Source organism: Monodelphis domestica, chromosome 2 (assembly GCF_027887165.1).
Source record: "Monodelphis domestica isolate mMonDom1 chromosome 2, mMonDom1.pri, whole genome shotgun sequence".
In the NCBI taxonomy this organism is placed as follows: Eukaryota; Metazoa; Chordata; class Mammalia; order Didelphimorphia; family Didelphidae; genus Monodelphis; species Monodelphis domestica.
In genome coordinates this window covers 197,089,953-197,104,656 of record NC_077228.1, presented here as the reverse complement: position 1 = coordinate 197,104,656, position 14,704 = coordinate 197,089,953, and the positions used below count along the sequence as shown (strand labels likewise).

Below are 14,704 nucleotides of genomic sequence, written 5' to 3'. Positions count from 1 at the left end.
AGCTAGTATTACTCCTAAGTTGTCATGGACTAGATATCTGCTTCAGCACCTGGATCTATAATTACATTTGCACATAAAAGACCTTTTCCTCTTTCTTTGATCATGTTTTGAACCTAGACCTAGTAGAGGTAATGGCTTCGGTTTAAGGGCACATGCTATTTAGTAATTTGAGGGGATGTAGCTCCAAATAGCTTTCCCAAACTGCTATACCCGGTCACATCTCCACCAACAGTGCATTCAGTGAGCCTGATTTTCCTACAGCCCCTCCAGCATTTGTCATTTCCTTTTTGGTCATCTTTGCCACTCTGAAGGGTGTGAAGTGAAAACTCAGAATTGCTTTATTTTTCATTTCTCTAATTAGTAGTGATTTGGAGCAAGATTTTGATGTCACTGGACCTGGTGAAAGAAAAAAAAATCCCTGCAAGTTTTGATCAACTCACCAGTGTCACCCATGCCGGTGTTCTGCAGGAAAGTGCGACAGCGCTCCTTATGCTCCTCAAGGGAGCTTCTCTGCTTGTAACTCCTTCCGCAAAACTCACACTTGTAGGGCTTCTCAACTAGGAGAAGAGCAGAGGTGTACTCAGTAACCACCAGGGGCTCCAGGACAACCACCACCTGGCAGCTTTGGGCTCTAGCTTTGCTGACCATGAGGAGGGAGGGAGGGGAGAAGTCTGTACGTTCACAAATTATTACTGCACTGAATTTTTAAAAATAAGATGACAAACAGCTTGTACCTAGCTGTCCTAGCAGACATAGGCTACCTGAAAGCTACTTGAGTCTTCCCAAGGGCAGTGTATCAGGTCAGGAGAGGAGATTTAGAATGTATTAATTGTAACTTAATAGCTATCATCATCTGTATGTCAAATTTTCCTTCCCATAAGACAGTCCTGTGGTTGTATTTATCCCTCAGGTTGGTCAGTGGGGCGTATGGACAAGATCAGAAGAGAGAGCCTCTTTTGGTGAGGGTTAGAGGTAAGCAATGCTGTGGTCCAAGAGTCCATTGATGGGCTGCCCAGGGGCACTAACATGGGTGGCTGTCCAGGCTAAACAGAAATGCTCCTCCTTATAATGTGGCCAACTGGGAAAGTTCATGATTTTGTTGTTGCAGTTGCAAAGATGGGGTCAGAAAAATATTAGTTGGGGTAATCTCAATAGCAATCACAATCCCAAACCAAGCATTAAAACCCCATAGCCTAAGTCTCTAAGATAAGCAGACAAATTGATTTAATGGTTTAAATAACAAGAATGGGAAAGGGAGAATTTCCCTCTGAATTATCTCAAGGAATACTCAATAAATGTTAGTTGAATAAATTAAAAACCTTCCTCAGTAGGTTATCCATATAATTCAAGGGACCTATACCCTTGCTATCCCTAATTTTCAAGCACCTTTTCTTAAATTATTCAAGAACCAGTTTTAATTTTCAGCTTTATTCAGGGTGTAGATCATGGCGGACCTTCCTCATGCTAATGAAACATGTATCATGAACATGATATTATGTATTAGTAGCTGTGATTTTTATTTTGTTTTTTCTTTATCTGAAACTTTTCATAAAAAATAATCAATTTTTAAAATTTTGCATTAAGTTAAAAATTTTTATATCAATTTCCCTTGAAATGCAATTTTTCTTTAAATTGTTTTATTGGGGGTTAAATAGAAAAAAAAACCCACAATGAAACTACCTCAAATAATTTAATTTAAATTTGATGCAACCTTTAAGTTTGTAGTTTGTTGGTAGCTAAAATTTTAAGTCTCTCCGTTAAAGCATTGGCAGTCCCCAAGATCAACTTTAGACATTTCTACTACTCTTGGCTCTTACAACAAAAAGACAATGGAAAGGAGTTGCAACTCTTCAAGTAACTTTTCAGTCTTAAAACATTTTAAGAAAATTCTCATTCTGTCACCTAGAACTTGTCTGAAGCATCCTAGGCTTTGGGATGAATATGTGTTTCTCCCCTCATCCCCATAAGTTTTGGTCTTAGTTGGAGCCAGCTGTTTGATTACTGATGATGGGCTTTTAGTTAAAGCAATAGGAGCAAATCTTGCCAAGGTCAAGGAGCTATTGTCTCTTTCAATGGAGCGAACATCAAATTCCAAATTTTGGTCCTAGGATTAGGTTCTCATTGGCCAGTCCCCTCTATCCTCCATTGTATGTGTGTATATATATATATATATACACATACACACATGAGAACTCAGGCTTATTTTCCTGGGTATAAAACTCTGAACACGCAAGAAGACATCACATTTGGGATCTTGTTTTATAGAAATGAAGAATAAAATCACTAATTGGAAAGGCAGGTTTTCATGCACATTTGTAGAGAAGTAGAAAGCCTGATGGCTAAAAGTGAAGTTAACTTTGGAGAATTTATCCCAGGAGGGACAAAAAGTAATCCCAAGGCAATGTTTTGTTTCCAAAATGAATGACCTTTGATAAAATGGCATGAACACGGGGAGTAGAGCTTGCTTATAGAAAGTCTCTTGAGTGAAAGGTCTTTTTCAGGAAGTTTATCTTTCCATAAAACTTCTTTACAAGAAAATCCTGCGAGGCTATGGAATTTCTGTAAAATATTTAAAAGCCTCTTTTAAAGGGCAAGCTCTTCCTGTCTGACTATGCTGTTCTCTAGGGGAGCAAAGATGGTAGAGAGATGATCATTCCCAATGAGCCAGACGGAAGGCAATTAATGTCTTAATGAAAGTGTAATTAGCCCTAGAGGTCTCTGCTGTTGTTAACCCTTCAGAACAAGAATGACAGATTAAACCGAATAGTTAACCCTTTGATTTTCCACAGTCAGAGTAAGAATGTCTAGAGTCAGTTCTTCACAAAACATGGGATGCTCGTTTCTCTCACTTACCAGAATGTGTCCTAAGGTGACCTGTGAGAGCATCTCTTCTCTGGCATGCGTAGTTGCAGAGATGACACTTAAAAGGTTTTTCCCCTGTGTGAAGTTTAATGTGGCGGAGGAGGTTACCTTTCTGAGTAAAAGATGCCCCACACTGATTACACTGGAATGGGCGTTCACCTTTAAAAAGGACAAAAATGGAAACTTCCTGGTCACCAGACAAGTGGAGAAGCACATGTAGACACCCACTCCCTATGGCAAGATGCTTTCATGGAAGTTCCTCTTTGGTAGGGGCTCTGTCCATACTGGGGATCAGCTGGGAGCAAGATTTCATGACAGGAGAAAGTCGCAGCTCATAGGCTATGGAATTACCTTCCCTGGAGATATGTTAGGATAGGATAAGCACCCATCCCACTGGGAGAAGTTTATCTTTTTTTGATTCGGTGGAATGAACTTGATGGGTTTCTGGAAGTGCCTTACAGATGTAGTTTTAGGATTTTCTCTCTTCTATTTAGAAGTCCACCACAACAAAAATATAAGCACAGCCCAAAGTAAGGCCCATGGATTCTAATTTTAATAATGGGCCAAATATGAGAAATGGATCTTTTAAAAAAATCCCTATGTTAGAAGTTCAGGAAAGAGAATCCTATTTCATGGGAGGGATGTTTTTCTATGTATTTCTATAGGCTGCCCTTTTATCTTCTAAAAGCATATATTTATTTGTTTTTTTAAACCCTTCCCTTCTGTCTTAGAATCAATACTGGGTATTGGTTCCAAGGCAGAAGAGCAGTATGGGCTAGGCAATGGGGGTTAAGTGATTTGTCCAGGCTTTACAACTAGAAAGTGTCTGAGGTCAGATTTGAACCCAGAATCCTCTCATTTCTAGGCCTGGTTCTCAATCCACCGAGCCACCCAGCTGCCCACTAAAATGATATGTTTTTAAATTTGCCAAGAAAAAAAGGACCCCCTTTCCTTTCAAAACTGGGTCTAATGCAAAGTGACAGGCTGTTAAAGTCAAAGTACAAATAGACCAAAGGATGAACTAGAAGGTGAGCCACAGAACTTAACTCCTATGTCTTAAACGAAGAAGAAATGTTCATGGACTTTATCTTTTACAGACTCTTTCATTCAGAAAACCTGTAAAATGTTTGCTAGGTTTTGAAATGTGATGGTGAAGCTGGATGAAATCAGGAGGGGAAAACAATGCCCAAAATGGGAGATAAGACCAGAACCATCCAGTAAAAGCAAAGGAAGATGCCAAGAATCCTGATACTATTACTCATTGTAGTGCTGTCCTTGGCTGTAGCAGGACAGTTCTCAGAAGAATGGAAGAATATTTACCAGTATGGCTTCGCTTATGAACCATCAAGACATTGAAGCTAATGCAGGCTAATCCACATACATCACAGTTCATTTTTCCACTAGTTGGCCTGCTGCTGTCATAAGAGACAGCGTGTCTTTCCAACTTAATGCTTTCATATTCATTATATTCTCTTGGATAGCTGTAAGGTATTTCAGGATCTTCTGCATTTTCCATGGGGTCTGGCTTTAAAGTATTCTCATCCCTTTCACTGTATTCATCTTTCACTTTCATTGAATCATCTGCAGGGAAGAAAATGCAAGAAATGAAAAATGATTACGTCTGGAGCTATCAAAGCAGCTCAAAGAGAAGAGACCCACAGCTGACAACATAATACCAAATGAGGCTGGCATAATATGAGTCTAACTTATCTCCACAAAAACAAGAAGGCATCATTAAGAAGATCATTCATTCCTTGAATTTAGAGTTACTGCCGAAAAGAGAAGGTTAAGAATGGATGACAATGATTTCAGCCCTTTGGAATTTAGAGGGAGTAGACTAATATGGGAAGTGTTCTATCATTAAGCAGGAAAAAAGGCTTCTATTTGCTCTTTTCTGACATCAGGACTTCAACTGGATAGGTTCTCAACCTTGGTGCCTTTTTTAGGAGACTGTGGAGAAATGACTAGAAGATCCAGGAACATAATTTTTGAATCCTTCCAATCCCAGTTACACTGAATTGAAGACTCCTTTATTTTTTTTTCTTAAACCCTTACCTTCCATCTACTGTGTATTGGCTCCAAGGCAGAAGAGTGGTAAGGGCTAGGCAATGGGGGTCAAGTGACTTGTCCAAGGTCACACAGCTGGGAAGTGTCTGAGGCCAGATTTGAACCTAGGACCTCCCGTCTCTAGGCCTGGCTCTCAGTCCACTGGGCTACCCAGCTGCCCCCTGAAGACTCCTTTAGACTGAAAGCTGAACAGTTAACATGGCCTTCCTGTTTCCAGGCCATGCTATTGTCTCTTCTCCCTTCCATTAATTGTCAAAACATGTCTTATCTCTGGATCTTCTTTGGGTCTGATATAGGTCTGATAAAGGCACCACATTAAAAGCAGAGGAAGCAGTGAAATGCAGTGGAGAAGGACAATAGAAGCTGCAATTTTACAATTTAAACTTCCAAGGCCTCTTCTTAGTTTGAAGAGTTAAGGGGGTAGGGGAGAGAAGTTTCTCAACTTGGTATAAGGGAGATATACTAATGAATAAGCCGTGTGTGTGTGTGTGTGTGTGTGTGTGTGTGTGTGTGAGTGTGTATGTGCAGGGGCTCAGAACTAAAGGGTAAAAGAGATGGCCCAAGGGGGTTTTAATGGAGAGAGGGCTGTCCCATATACTGTGAGTCACTAAAAGAGCTTGATCAGACATCACCCATTCACCCATCTAAAGAATGGGAAAAGCAGGAAGGCAAATTTATTCAGTGGCACTAACAAAAGTCAAATGAATTATACACCAACTAACCTCCAAGGAATGGCAACAAAAGATTTAACAACTGTAAGATATTTTTCAGGTATTTAATGCTCATTATTCTTTTCAAGAGCCTTTTAAAACTTTGGTTCTTAGCAATACCAAAGTACCCTTTAACCAGAGGAATCACAGAATTTTAGTGTGCGCAGAATCTTAAGAGATACTTGGTTCAAAACTTTCATTTTACAGATGAAAAAAAATGGAGCCAAGAGAGAAGTGGTGACAAACCCAGGGTCATACAGATAATTAATGGTAGAGCTGGGACTGGGAACCAGGAATGATCATCCTAATCTCCACATCCACATTGTCCCCAAAGTCTTTGATGAAATTAAAGATGCTCTAAGGAGTTTAGGAACACTCCGTATGTGGATTTGTTTTCAAAGTTACAAGCTTCTAAGGCTCAAATGGTTCTTTGTTTTTTTATTTATTTTTTAAACTAGATCTGTGACTTCACTGATGCAGGGAACTCCCAGAAAGGAAACTCTCTTTGCCTCTGCATATCAGTCCTTCTTTACCATTTATAGTTTTAGCGAGTTGTCTGGGGCACTGAGGGATAAGGTGACTTGCCTAGGGTGACACAGTCAGTGTCAGAAGTACCACTCAAACTCATGGCTCCCTGACTCCAAAGCCAGCCTCCCCCCCACCCCATCAACTCTATCTTGCCTTGTTAGGCAACGATTTCCTCTTCTTCCCCAAATGGTACAGACATTAAAACCCCAAACTCTCTGATGAAAGTCTTACAAAAAAATAATATCCCTTCCAAAACACATCAGGATGTGCCACTCCTGCCACCACACAGGAGGAAGTACAAACTGCAGCTGGGCTAGCTTCTACTCAAGTTTCAATTTTCACTTCTATCAGTCTTAACTTTCATCTACATTAGCTTTTTTTGCTTAATAGAGCAAGACAGAAGTATAGCCATGAGCAGAAGAGATGATTCTCTCTTCATTCCGTCGATTCTCACCACAGTTCATGGTTCACAGCTTTTTCTCCTATAGAGTATTTCCAGAGTCCATTTGTGACCATCCAATTGCATGCATCTAAAGGTCACCTCTTAAGTGGAGATGTTCATTTTCCATTTTCTTTGGGTCAGAGGGCAGTCTTTACCTGTTCATAGTTGGGGCTGTTTAGACTACCCAGTCTTTGTTTTCTTTAATCTGGTGGGTTTTTTTCAAAGGATGCACCTGAGAGTTATGCCCTCCACCTCCTTCCACTGTCCCTCCAGCTGTGGGTGACATCCCACCAAAGCTTGAGTGCTTTTCAGTTTGTCTGTAGGCGTTAAAAAGAACCTCAACGGAAAACCTGAGCTCTGAAAACCAAAAACAGCACATAGCCAGGGCCAGCAGAAGAAAGCGCCTTTACCTTCTGGTTAGAAAAATGGCTGCAAACAGATTTGGCCAGTCTCATGGTCAGTGAATGTAGAGAAATGATGAGATGTGCTAGTCAGGTCATGTAGATGCCTGGGCCACACAAGAGGAGGAAGAGAATGAGGACTTTGGTTCTATTTCACTAAGGAATTTGGCTCTGGAGGGTCCCACAACCTAGTGTTATTCTGTCACATTGGCTTGACATAAAATCAATTGAGTGTCTTCTTTTTTCCTTCCTCCCTTCCCCCCTCTTTCTCTCTCTCTCTCTTTCCTTCCTTCCCCTTCCCTTTCCTCCTTTCTTTGTTCCTTCCTTCCTTTCTTTTTCAACCCCTCACTTTCTATCTTCGTATTGATTCTAAGACAGAAGAGTGGTTAAGGGCTAGGCAATTATAGTTAAGTGACTTGCCCAAGATTGCATTGCAAGTAAGTATCTGAGACCATATTTGAACCCATGTTCTCCCAACTCCAGACCTGGGTGTCTTGTTTCATAGGTTCAAAGGAATATGATGCATAGTCAAGAGAAAATACTTTTTTTCTTTCTCTCAAATGCCTAGGGCTCAAACCCACAGAGAAGGAGGCTGCTTAGAGAGATGTAAAGGTCTTTCTGGATCAAAAGAACATGGCCTGCCATTACTGTTGGCTTGGCCAATATCAGTGTGTTCCCTGAATGATGTTAACAGGAACTAGATGTATATCAACTAGAAGGAAGCATCATGCAGTATGTTAGGCACAGGAACATGCATAATTGAAGAATAACACGGATTAGAATCTGAGGTCTGAGAAAGATTGTAGGAAGTTTTCTAATTTACTATTTTGACTTCAGGTAGGGCATACCTAAACCCAGAAAGACAGCTGCCTTTTCCTCAGGAGGCTACTGCTTCCAGTCTTTTTTACTATGAAAAAGCTTGATTCAACCATGTAAGGGTATAGACAACAAGGGACAACTAAGTAGTACAGCGGATTGAGAGGCAGACCTGGCTTCAAATCTGACCTCAGATATTTCTTAGCTGTGTGACCCTGGACAAATCACTTAAGCCCCATTGCCTAGTCCAAGCCACTCTTCTGTCTTGGAATTGATACTAAGATGTAAGGTAAGGATTTTTTTTAAGAGTATAGAAAACAGAGAAAGGGAGAGAATAATTAGGGCTTCTACAAAGAAGATAGACTCTCTACAACAACAACAACAACAAAAGAGGAATTAGATAGAGGAAGGGAATAATAAGCATTTACTAAATACCTACTATATACCAGGCACTATACTAAGTGCTTTACAAATATTATCTCATGAATTAGTAGTTCCTATGGATGCAAAGCCCCTAGAAAAAGAAATCTGAGATTTAATCACCAAGGGGATGCCTTGTTTTGGGGCACAGAGAAGTCAAATCCTATTTCAGCTTTCCCTGCTGAGGCAAAAAAAAAAAAAAGACTGACCTGTCATCCAACACTTGATACATAGGGAAGTTAGCTATTGGGCACACTGAATCTTCATGAAGTAAAGAATGTCCCATAATTTATCTGTATTGTGAATACATATTTTCCTATATCGTTTTTCTAAAAGTAATGGCTAGGTAGAACCAAGAGAACATAGTACATAGAAAGTGAAACATTGTGGAACTTTTCAATGTAATGGACTTTGTTACTAGTAGCAATGCAATGATCCAGGACACTCCTGAGGGATTTATGAGAAAGAACGCTATCCACATCCAGAGAAAGAACTGTGGGAGCGGAAACACAGAAGAAAAACTTATGACTTATCACTTGTTTATATGGATATATGATTTAGGGTTTCAGTTCTATGGTAAAAATGAATAATATGGAAATAGGTATTAAGTGACAACATTTGTACAACCCAGTGGAATTGCTTGTTGGCTTTGGGAAGAGGAAGGGAAGAGAGGAGGGAAAGAAAATGAATTATGAAAATATGGAAAAATATTTTAAAAATAAATAAATAAAAATAAAAAATAAAAGTAATGGCAAGGGGCAGCTAGGTAGCACAGTGGATAGAGTACCAGGCCTGGTATTGGGAGGACCTGGGTTCAAACCTGGCCTCACATACTACTAGGCAAGTGATCTTAGGCAAGTCACTTAACTCTCATTCCTTAGTCCTTATGGCTTGTCAGTCTTAGAATTCGTACTGAGAAAGAAAGGTAAGGGTTTAATAAATAAATAAAAAAGTGAGGGATCCCTGTATTATTACATCAATACTTCATGTGCTTCTTGAGAAAATTTCTAATTTAGCTTAAGGAGAACAACGTGAAAAAACACATACACACATACACGTCAAACCACAAACTGCTGGTGAACACAATTGCTCTAAATTCCCAGAGGGAAAAAGATGTGCAAATTGAAGCTAACCCACAGGAAGCTAGATTAAACTAAACTTTCAAAAAGAGCTACTCTTGGGTACATATGCTCCCCTTCATTTCTATTCTGGAGGGCTTAGGAAGACTGCATCTACTAGCATGCACCCCATGTCCCCTTCCCTCCCATCCCCCCCAACCCCCAGGATTTTTTGTAGGCAGAAGAGAACAAAGGCCTGGCTTGGCTCACTGGGGCTGATGCACATGGTTTCATTTCCTGGGGTGATGGTTATCACATGAAAAGCTTGCACTCCAGAGTAGACATTTTTGGTTTCACCTGAGACACTGCAAAAACAATGGGTTCTGGAAAGGATCCAACATCGAAATCCTGCAGGGGCAATATCAGTCTCAGCCAACTGTGTTTCGGTTTGTTCTTACAGGCACCATAAAATGCACCGGTGGAGAGATGAGCCTAGCAAGGATGGCACAGCGGCAAAGGCAACCTGGGCATCCAGGACAGAGCAATAACAGAAATTTCCATGTGGAAAGGGGGTGGGATCACTTAACCTTCACTCTGAACTGGAGAGATCTGAGACCGAGCCCTGGGAGACAGACATCGAGTTTGGAATTATGGCCTAAAGTTTTTCTGATAGATACCAGGAAGACACAGAAAGCAGAAGACGGAGGCCGTTAAACATCGGAGGCACAAAAGGGTGATGCTGCTCAAGTGTTTTACAAGGATCGGGGGTCATAACCATGAAATCCTCAGCACATGCAAAAGTCAACTGGATAACAAAGAAACTTAATCATCTTAATGTGGCATTTTAATGATGCCACTGATTTGCTATGCCAATTCAGAGATAATGAGGCCCTAATGCTACAGATGTTCAGCCAGGCTAAAAAAAAAAAAGAAAAAAAGGGAAAAAAAGGAAAGGGGGGGAAGCTTTTCTAGCATGCCATTTCCTAACTATCCAATTAAACAAATTGTGAAAGCATCTAAATAGTTTACCAGGTTTTGACAGCTGTTAATAGGATTTAGAAGCTTGCAGCACTAAAGAACAAAAAAAGGAAGATACATGTATTGTGGGGCCTTAGTCTCTACTTAAGTTTGTTGGTAGAGAACAAAAGATCTGGTCAACAACTAGCCTGGTCAAGAAAATTCTTGTGAACAATCAGACTTGGAAGGAAAAGCCTTGGCTACAGGGTCATTAGAACAGTTCTCTATCCCTCCCACTTGTAATTTCTATCTAACACCAGCAATGGCCTATGAATTTAACAGTCAAACAGAAGCTTGAAGCTTTTGTTATTGCTTCCCAAATAGTTCTGTTTTCTGGGAACCAGGAAGAATATGAAAATTTAAGTGTCAGTGCCAAGAGCCATTTTGGGTTGGCAATTTATGGGGTCTATTCCTCAGCATGATTTTTTTAAGCCTTTACCTTCCATCTTGGGATCAATACTAAATATTGGTTCCAAGGCAGAGGAGCAGTAAGGGCTAGGCAAATAGGGCTAAGTGACTTACTCAGGGTCACCCAACTAGAAAGAGTTTGAGGCCACCTCCTCTCTCTAGGCCTGACTCTTCATCCATTGAGCCACCTAACTCCCCAAACCTGGCATAATTTTGATGCCTGCACATAAATTCTTCTTTTCCTTCCCCTCCTAATTTAAAATGACAACCCAATGACAAAAAAAAAGGAAAAAGAAAGTAAATATCTATTTAAAATCTAGGATAAACATGTGGAAAATATGATTCAGGCTACCAGGAGAAAAATATTAACATCTCAATAGCAGTGAGACAGGAGGTGGCAGGTTAGGACCAAATTGAGGCTTTGAGTAAACTTGTGAAAGTTCTTATTAAAGCACATTCTCATCAGACATTTAAATTTGCCCTTAAATCTTCTAAATTAAGAAACTAGAACACCATGTATCACTGCAATTTCTGAAAAATGAAGAATCAAGTTTCCCGAAAAGTGGAAATAGTCCCAGATGCACTGAAACTAACCTGAAGTTTATCAGTGACATCATTTTAATCTTACTGATACCCTACTTATTGGAACTAGTTTTTTAAAAGAGATTTTATCTTATAAGAAAAAATAAGAAAAATTAAAACAGCACAAGTGATTTCTTAAGAGTTAGTCCAAAATAGGTGTTGGTTCAATAAACTATTTTTGTCCTGATATTATTATTTTGATATTTAATATTATTTTAAGCTCAAGTCCTACATGATTATGTTTGAGAAATAACAGTATATCATTCCAAAATAATGAACAAAAACATATTTAGAGAGTGATGCCTAAGCCTGATGGTCTAGAATGCACCTGGTAGAAATTTTACTTATAAAAAGAGGAGAGAAAATTTTATAGTTAGTCCTCCTCTGTAGGATATATGCATATATATTCTATTCTATGCTAATTAGTCTTTTTATTTTTGTAGAAGTCAGATAGAAAAAAGACAGGCTGAATATAATTATAAGAAAAATTTAAAAATCCTGATAAATTGACTATATTTAGTCTAAGTGATTTACTCTAAAGTACTTTATCTGAACACTGAATTTAATTCTCTACCCAGGCCTATAGGAAATGAAAAGACTTTTGGTAGAGGAGAGTATGTTTTTATATCCAGGGCATGGGAGAATTCAGAGGATCCCAGAATTTTAGAGATGGATTCACCAGCCATCCAATCTAGCACACATCTGAAAGGAAGTCCTGCTAGCCCTGCTGTAAAATACCCAACAAGTAGTGGTCCAGACTCTTCCTGAAAACCAAGAAGGAGAGCTCTAATTGGTAAGAAGTTTTTCTTGACATCAAGTCTGAATTTGCTTCTTTACAATTTCTATCCATTCCACCCTGGAGAGAAACAAGACTAATCTTTCTTCCACATGTCAGCCCTCCTATGACTTACAGACAGCTTTCATGCTCCTTATGCTCCCTCCTGCCCCATTCAGATGATTCTAATCTCTTTTCCAGGCTAAACATCCCTAATGTCTTAAGTCAATTCTCATGTAATATGGATTTTAGGCCCTTCACTAGCCTGTGTGCTTTCCTGATAAATACATGTTTCTCCCCCCCTCCCATCTCTCTCATATTATTCTTCAGTTTATCAATGATTTCCACAAACTGTGACCCAAAGAACTAAACCCAATTCTACAGAGAAGGCCTATACAGGACAGAGCACAGAAGATCCATTGACTCATTCCTGAAAGCTGTGCCTCTCTATTTGCTGCTCAAGACTGAATTAGCTGTTTTGGCAGCTACACAATTCTGCTGACTCATATTAAGCTTGCAGTACACTGAAACCGTCAGCTCTTTTTCAGACAATCTGTCTAAGCATGTCTTCCCCATCTTGTAGTTTTTTTTGTTAAACCCTTGCTTCCATCTTAGAATCAATACTGTGTATTGGTTCCAAGGCAAAAGAACAATAAGGGCTAGACAATGGGGATTAAGTGACTTGTCCCAGATCACACAGCTAGGAAGTGTCTGAGGCTAGATTTGAACCTAGAACCTTCTATCTTCCTGCCTAGCTCTCAATCCACAGAGCCACCCAACTGCCCCCTTTGAGCTGCCCTTTTAACATAACAATTGCAAGTATACAGTAAAGGCTTCTCTTTACTACCAAAGGGCTCGGTGCAATCTACACCATCATCACATCTCTCCTATCTCTCTTTTACTTCTCTTACAGCCTTTACCCTACTTCAGAGTCTCATAATCTTTTGCTTAGACTATTACAACAGCCTCCAAATTGGTCTCTTTGTTTCCAGTCCAATTCCCTTCTCCCAAACAAACCTTTATACAATTTTCAAATGGATAATCTTTTAAATTTTTTTCTATTTTCTCTAATTACATGTAAAATATTTTTGCCATTCATAAAAATATTTTTATTTTTTATTATCTCACCTTCCTTCTCATTCTCCTTCCTGAGCCCCTCCCTGAGACCATAAATGATCTGATATAGATCAAAATGAACATTTTTAAAATTCAAAGATATTTTATTTTCCCAGTTACATGCAATAACAATTTTCCACATATGTTTTTGAAATTTTCTTAAAACACAGAGCCAAATACATCTCTTCCCCCAGTAAAAAAAAAAAATTTCAGCAGCTTCTTATTGCCTCTAGGATAAAAATACAAGTCCTTTGGCCTGGCCTTCTATAATATGGGACCTTCCTGGTCCTGATTTCATATCACCGCCCTTTCCACACTCTTCTTTCCAGTCAACCTGACCTACTAGTGATTCCCCACATTCTAACACTCCACTTGCTGACTCTAGGTCTTTGCCATACCTGGAATTCAACCCCCCCCCCCCCATTCCAATTCTTGGAATTCAAAGCATAGCTTGGATGTACCTCCTACATCAATGAGGGTTTCCTCTATTCTCTTTTTCCCTCTTGTGATGACTTTATGTTTTTTATTTTACTTGTGTCATCCTCCTGACAGAATGGAAGCTCCCTGAAGGCAAGGTATGTTTACTTGGCTTTATGGGTCTTCCTCAATCTGAGTGCCTTCTCTTTGAGACTATCCCCAATCTATTCTGAAATCTGTCTTCTTTGTATGCTATCTCCTTCATTTTTTGTTGTTGGTGGTGTTAGTTGTTACCTTTGCATGGTGCCTGGCACACAGTAGGTATTTAATAAATGCTAACTTTATGTCCCTATAACCTAAGATCCTAATATATAGTACATACATCATATATGCTTGTTAGGTTGAAGGAAAAGGCCAAAATAACAGAGAATGGAACTATCTAAATAAAGAGGACCTTTGCGAGGGCTGGGCATTAAAAGGAGTGACTCCAAGCCTAGGGCACTGCAAGCATGCAGAGTGACCTAACCCAAGGGTGACCTAAGGCCCCTGGGTTCTAATTCTGGTTTAGATGCTAATTCACTGGACAAGCAACTTTTCCTCTCTGGTCTGTTTCCTTTTCTGTCTAACCAGAGAGTTGGTTCTTTCATTTCTGACTTTCTGGGGTTCTATAATTTTAGGGGCATCAAAATTAGGAGGGACTCCAAACCTAACTTTCCCAGGATGTTCTGACTCCCTTAAGAACATTTTGAGAACCTCCAGGTCAATGAAGCCAGGAGAAATGGCCCTGTCCACTCTCAGTCACAGAGGCTGCGTCTGAAATTTTAAAGGCATATTACGTTGAATGGAGTTTTATGAAAAACCTGGCTGAGACTTAGAGAATTATAAGGGAAGCCCAAAGCAATTGTGTTTCTAAACTGGCCTATACTAGCCACAATCAAGAGGATTTGGGAAAAAACCAGAGAACCTAGAGGAGAAGGAATAAGAGTTGGGGAAATATCTGTGTATTTTGACAGTGAATTGGTAATATTCAAAGGCACATACAAATTGGGACCTCTTCTATTTTAGTCAACAACCTAAGCTTTAGT

The 14,704-nt window shown here is 39.6% G+C and overlaps 1 protein-coding gene across 2 annotated transcripts in view; it reads right to left on the bottom strand.

Moving 5' to 3' along the window:
* Nucleotides 1-14,704, bottom strand: part of IKZF3 (IKAROS family zinc finger 3) — a 96,606-nt gene that overhangs the window by 38,959 nt on the left and 42,943 nt on the right. For both annotated transcript variants that reach the window (XM_007482298.3, XM_007482299.3), the window contains exons 3-5: nucleotides 4,183-4,443; nucleotides 2,854-3,021; nucleotides 441-557 (exon numbers count right to left, since the gene is read on the bottom strand). In XM_007482298.3, the coding sequence (XP_007482360.1) occupies nucleotides 441-557; nucleotides 2,854-3,021; nucleotides 4,183-4,443 (546 nt within the window). The remainder of the gene's footprint in view (nucleotides 1-440; nucleotides 558-2,853; nucleotides 3,022-4,182; nucleotides 4,444-14,704) is intronic.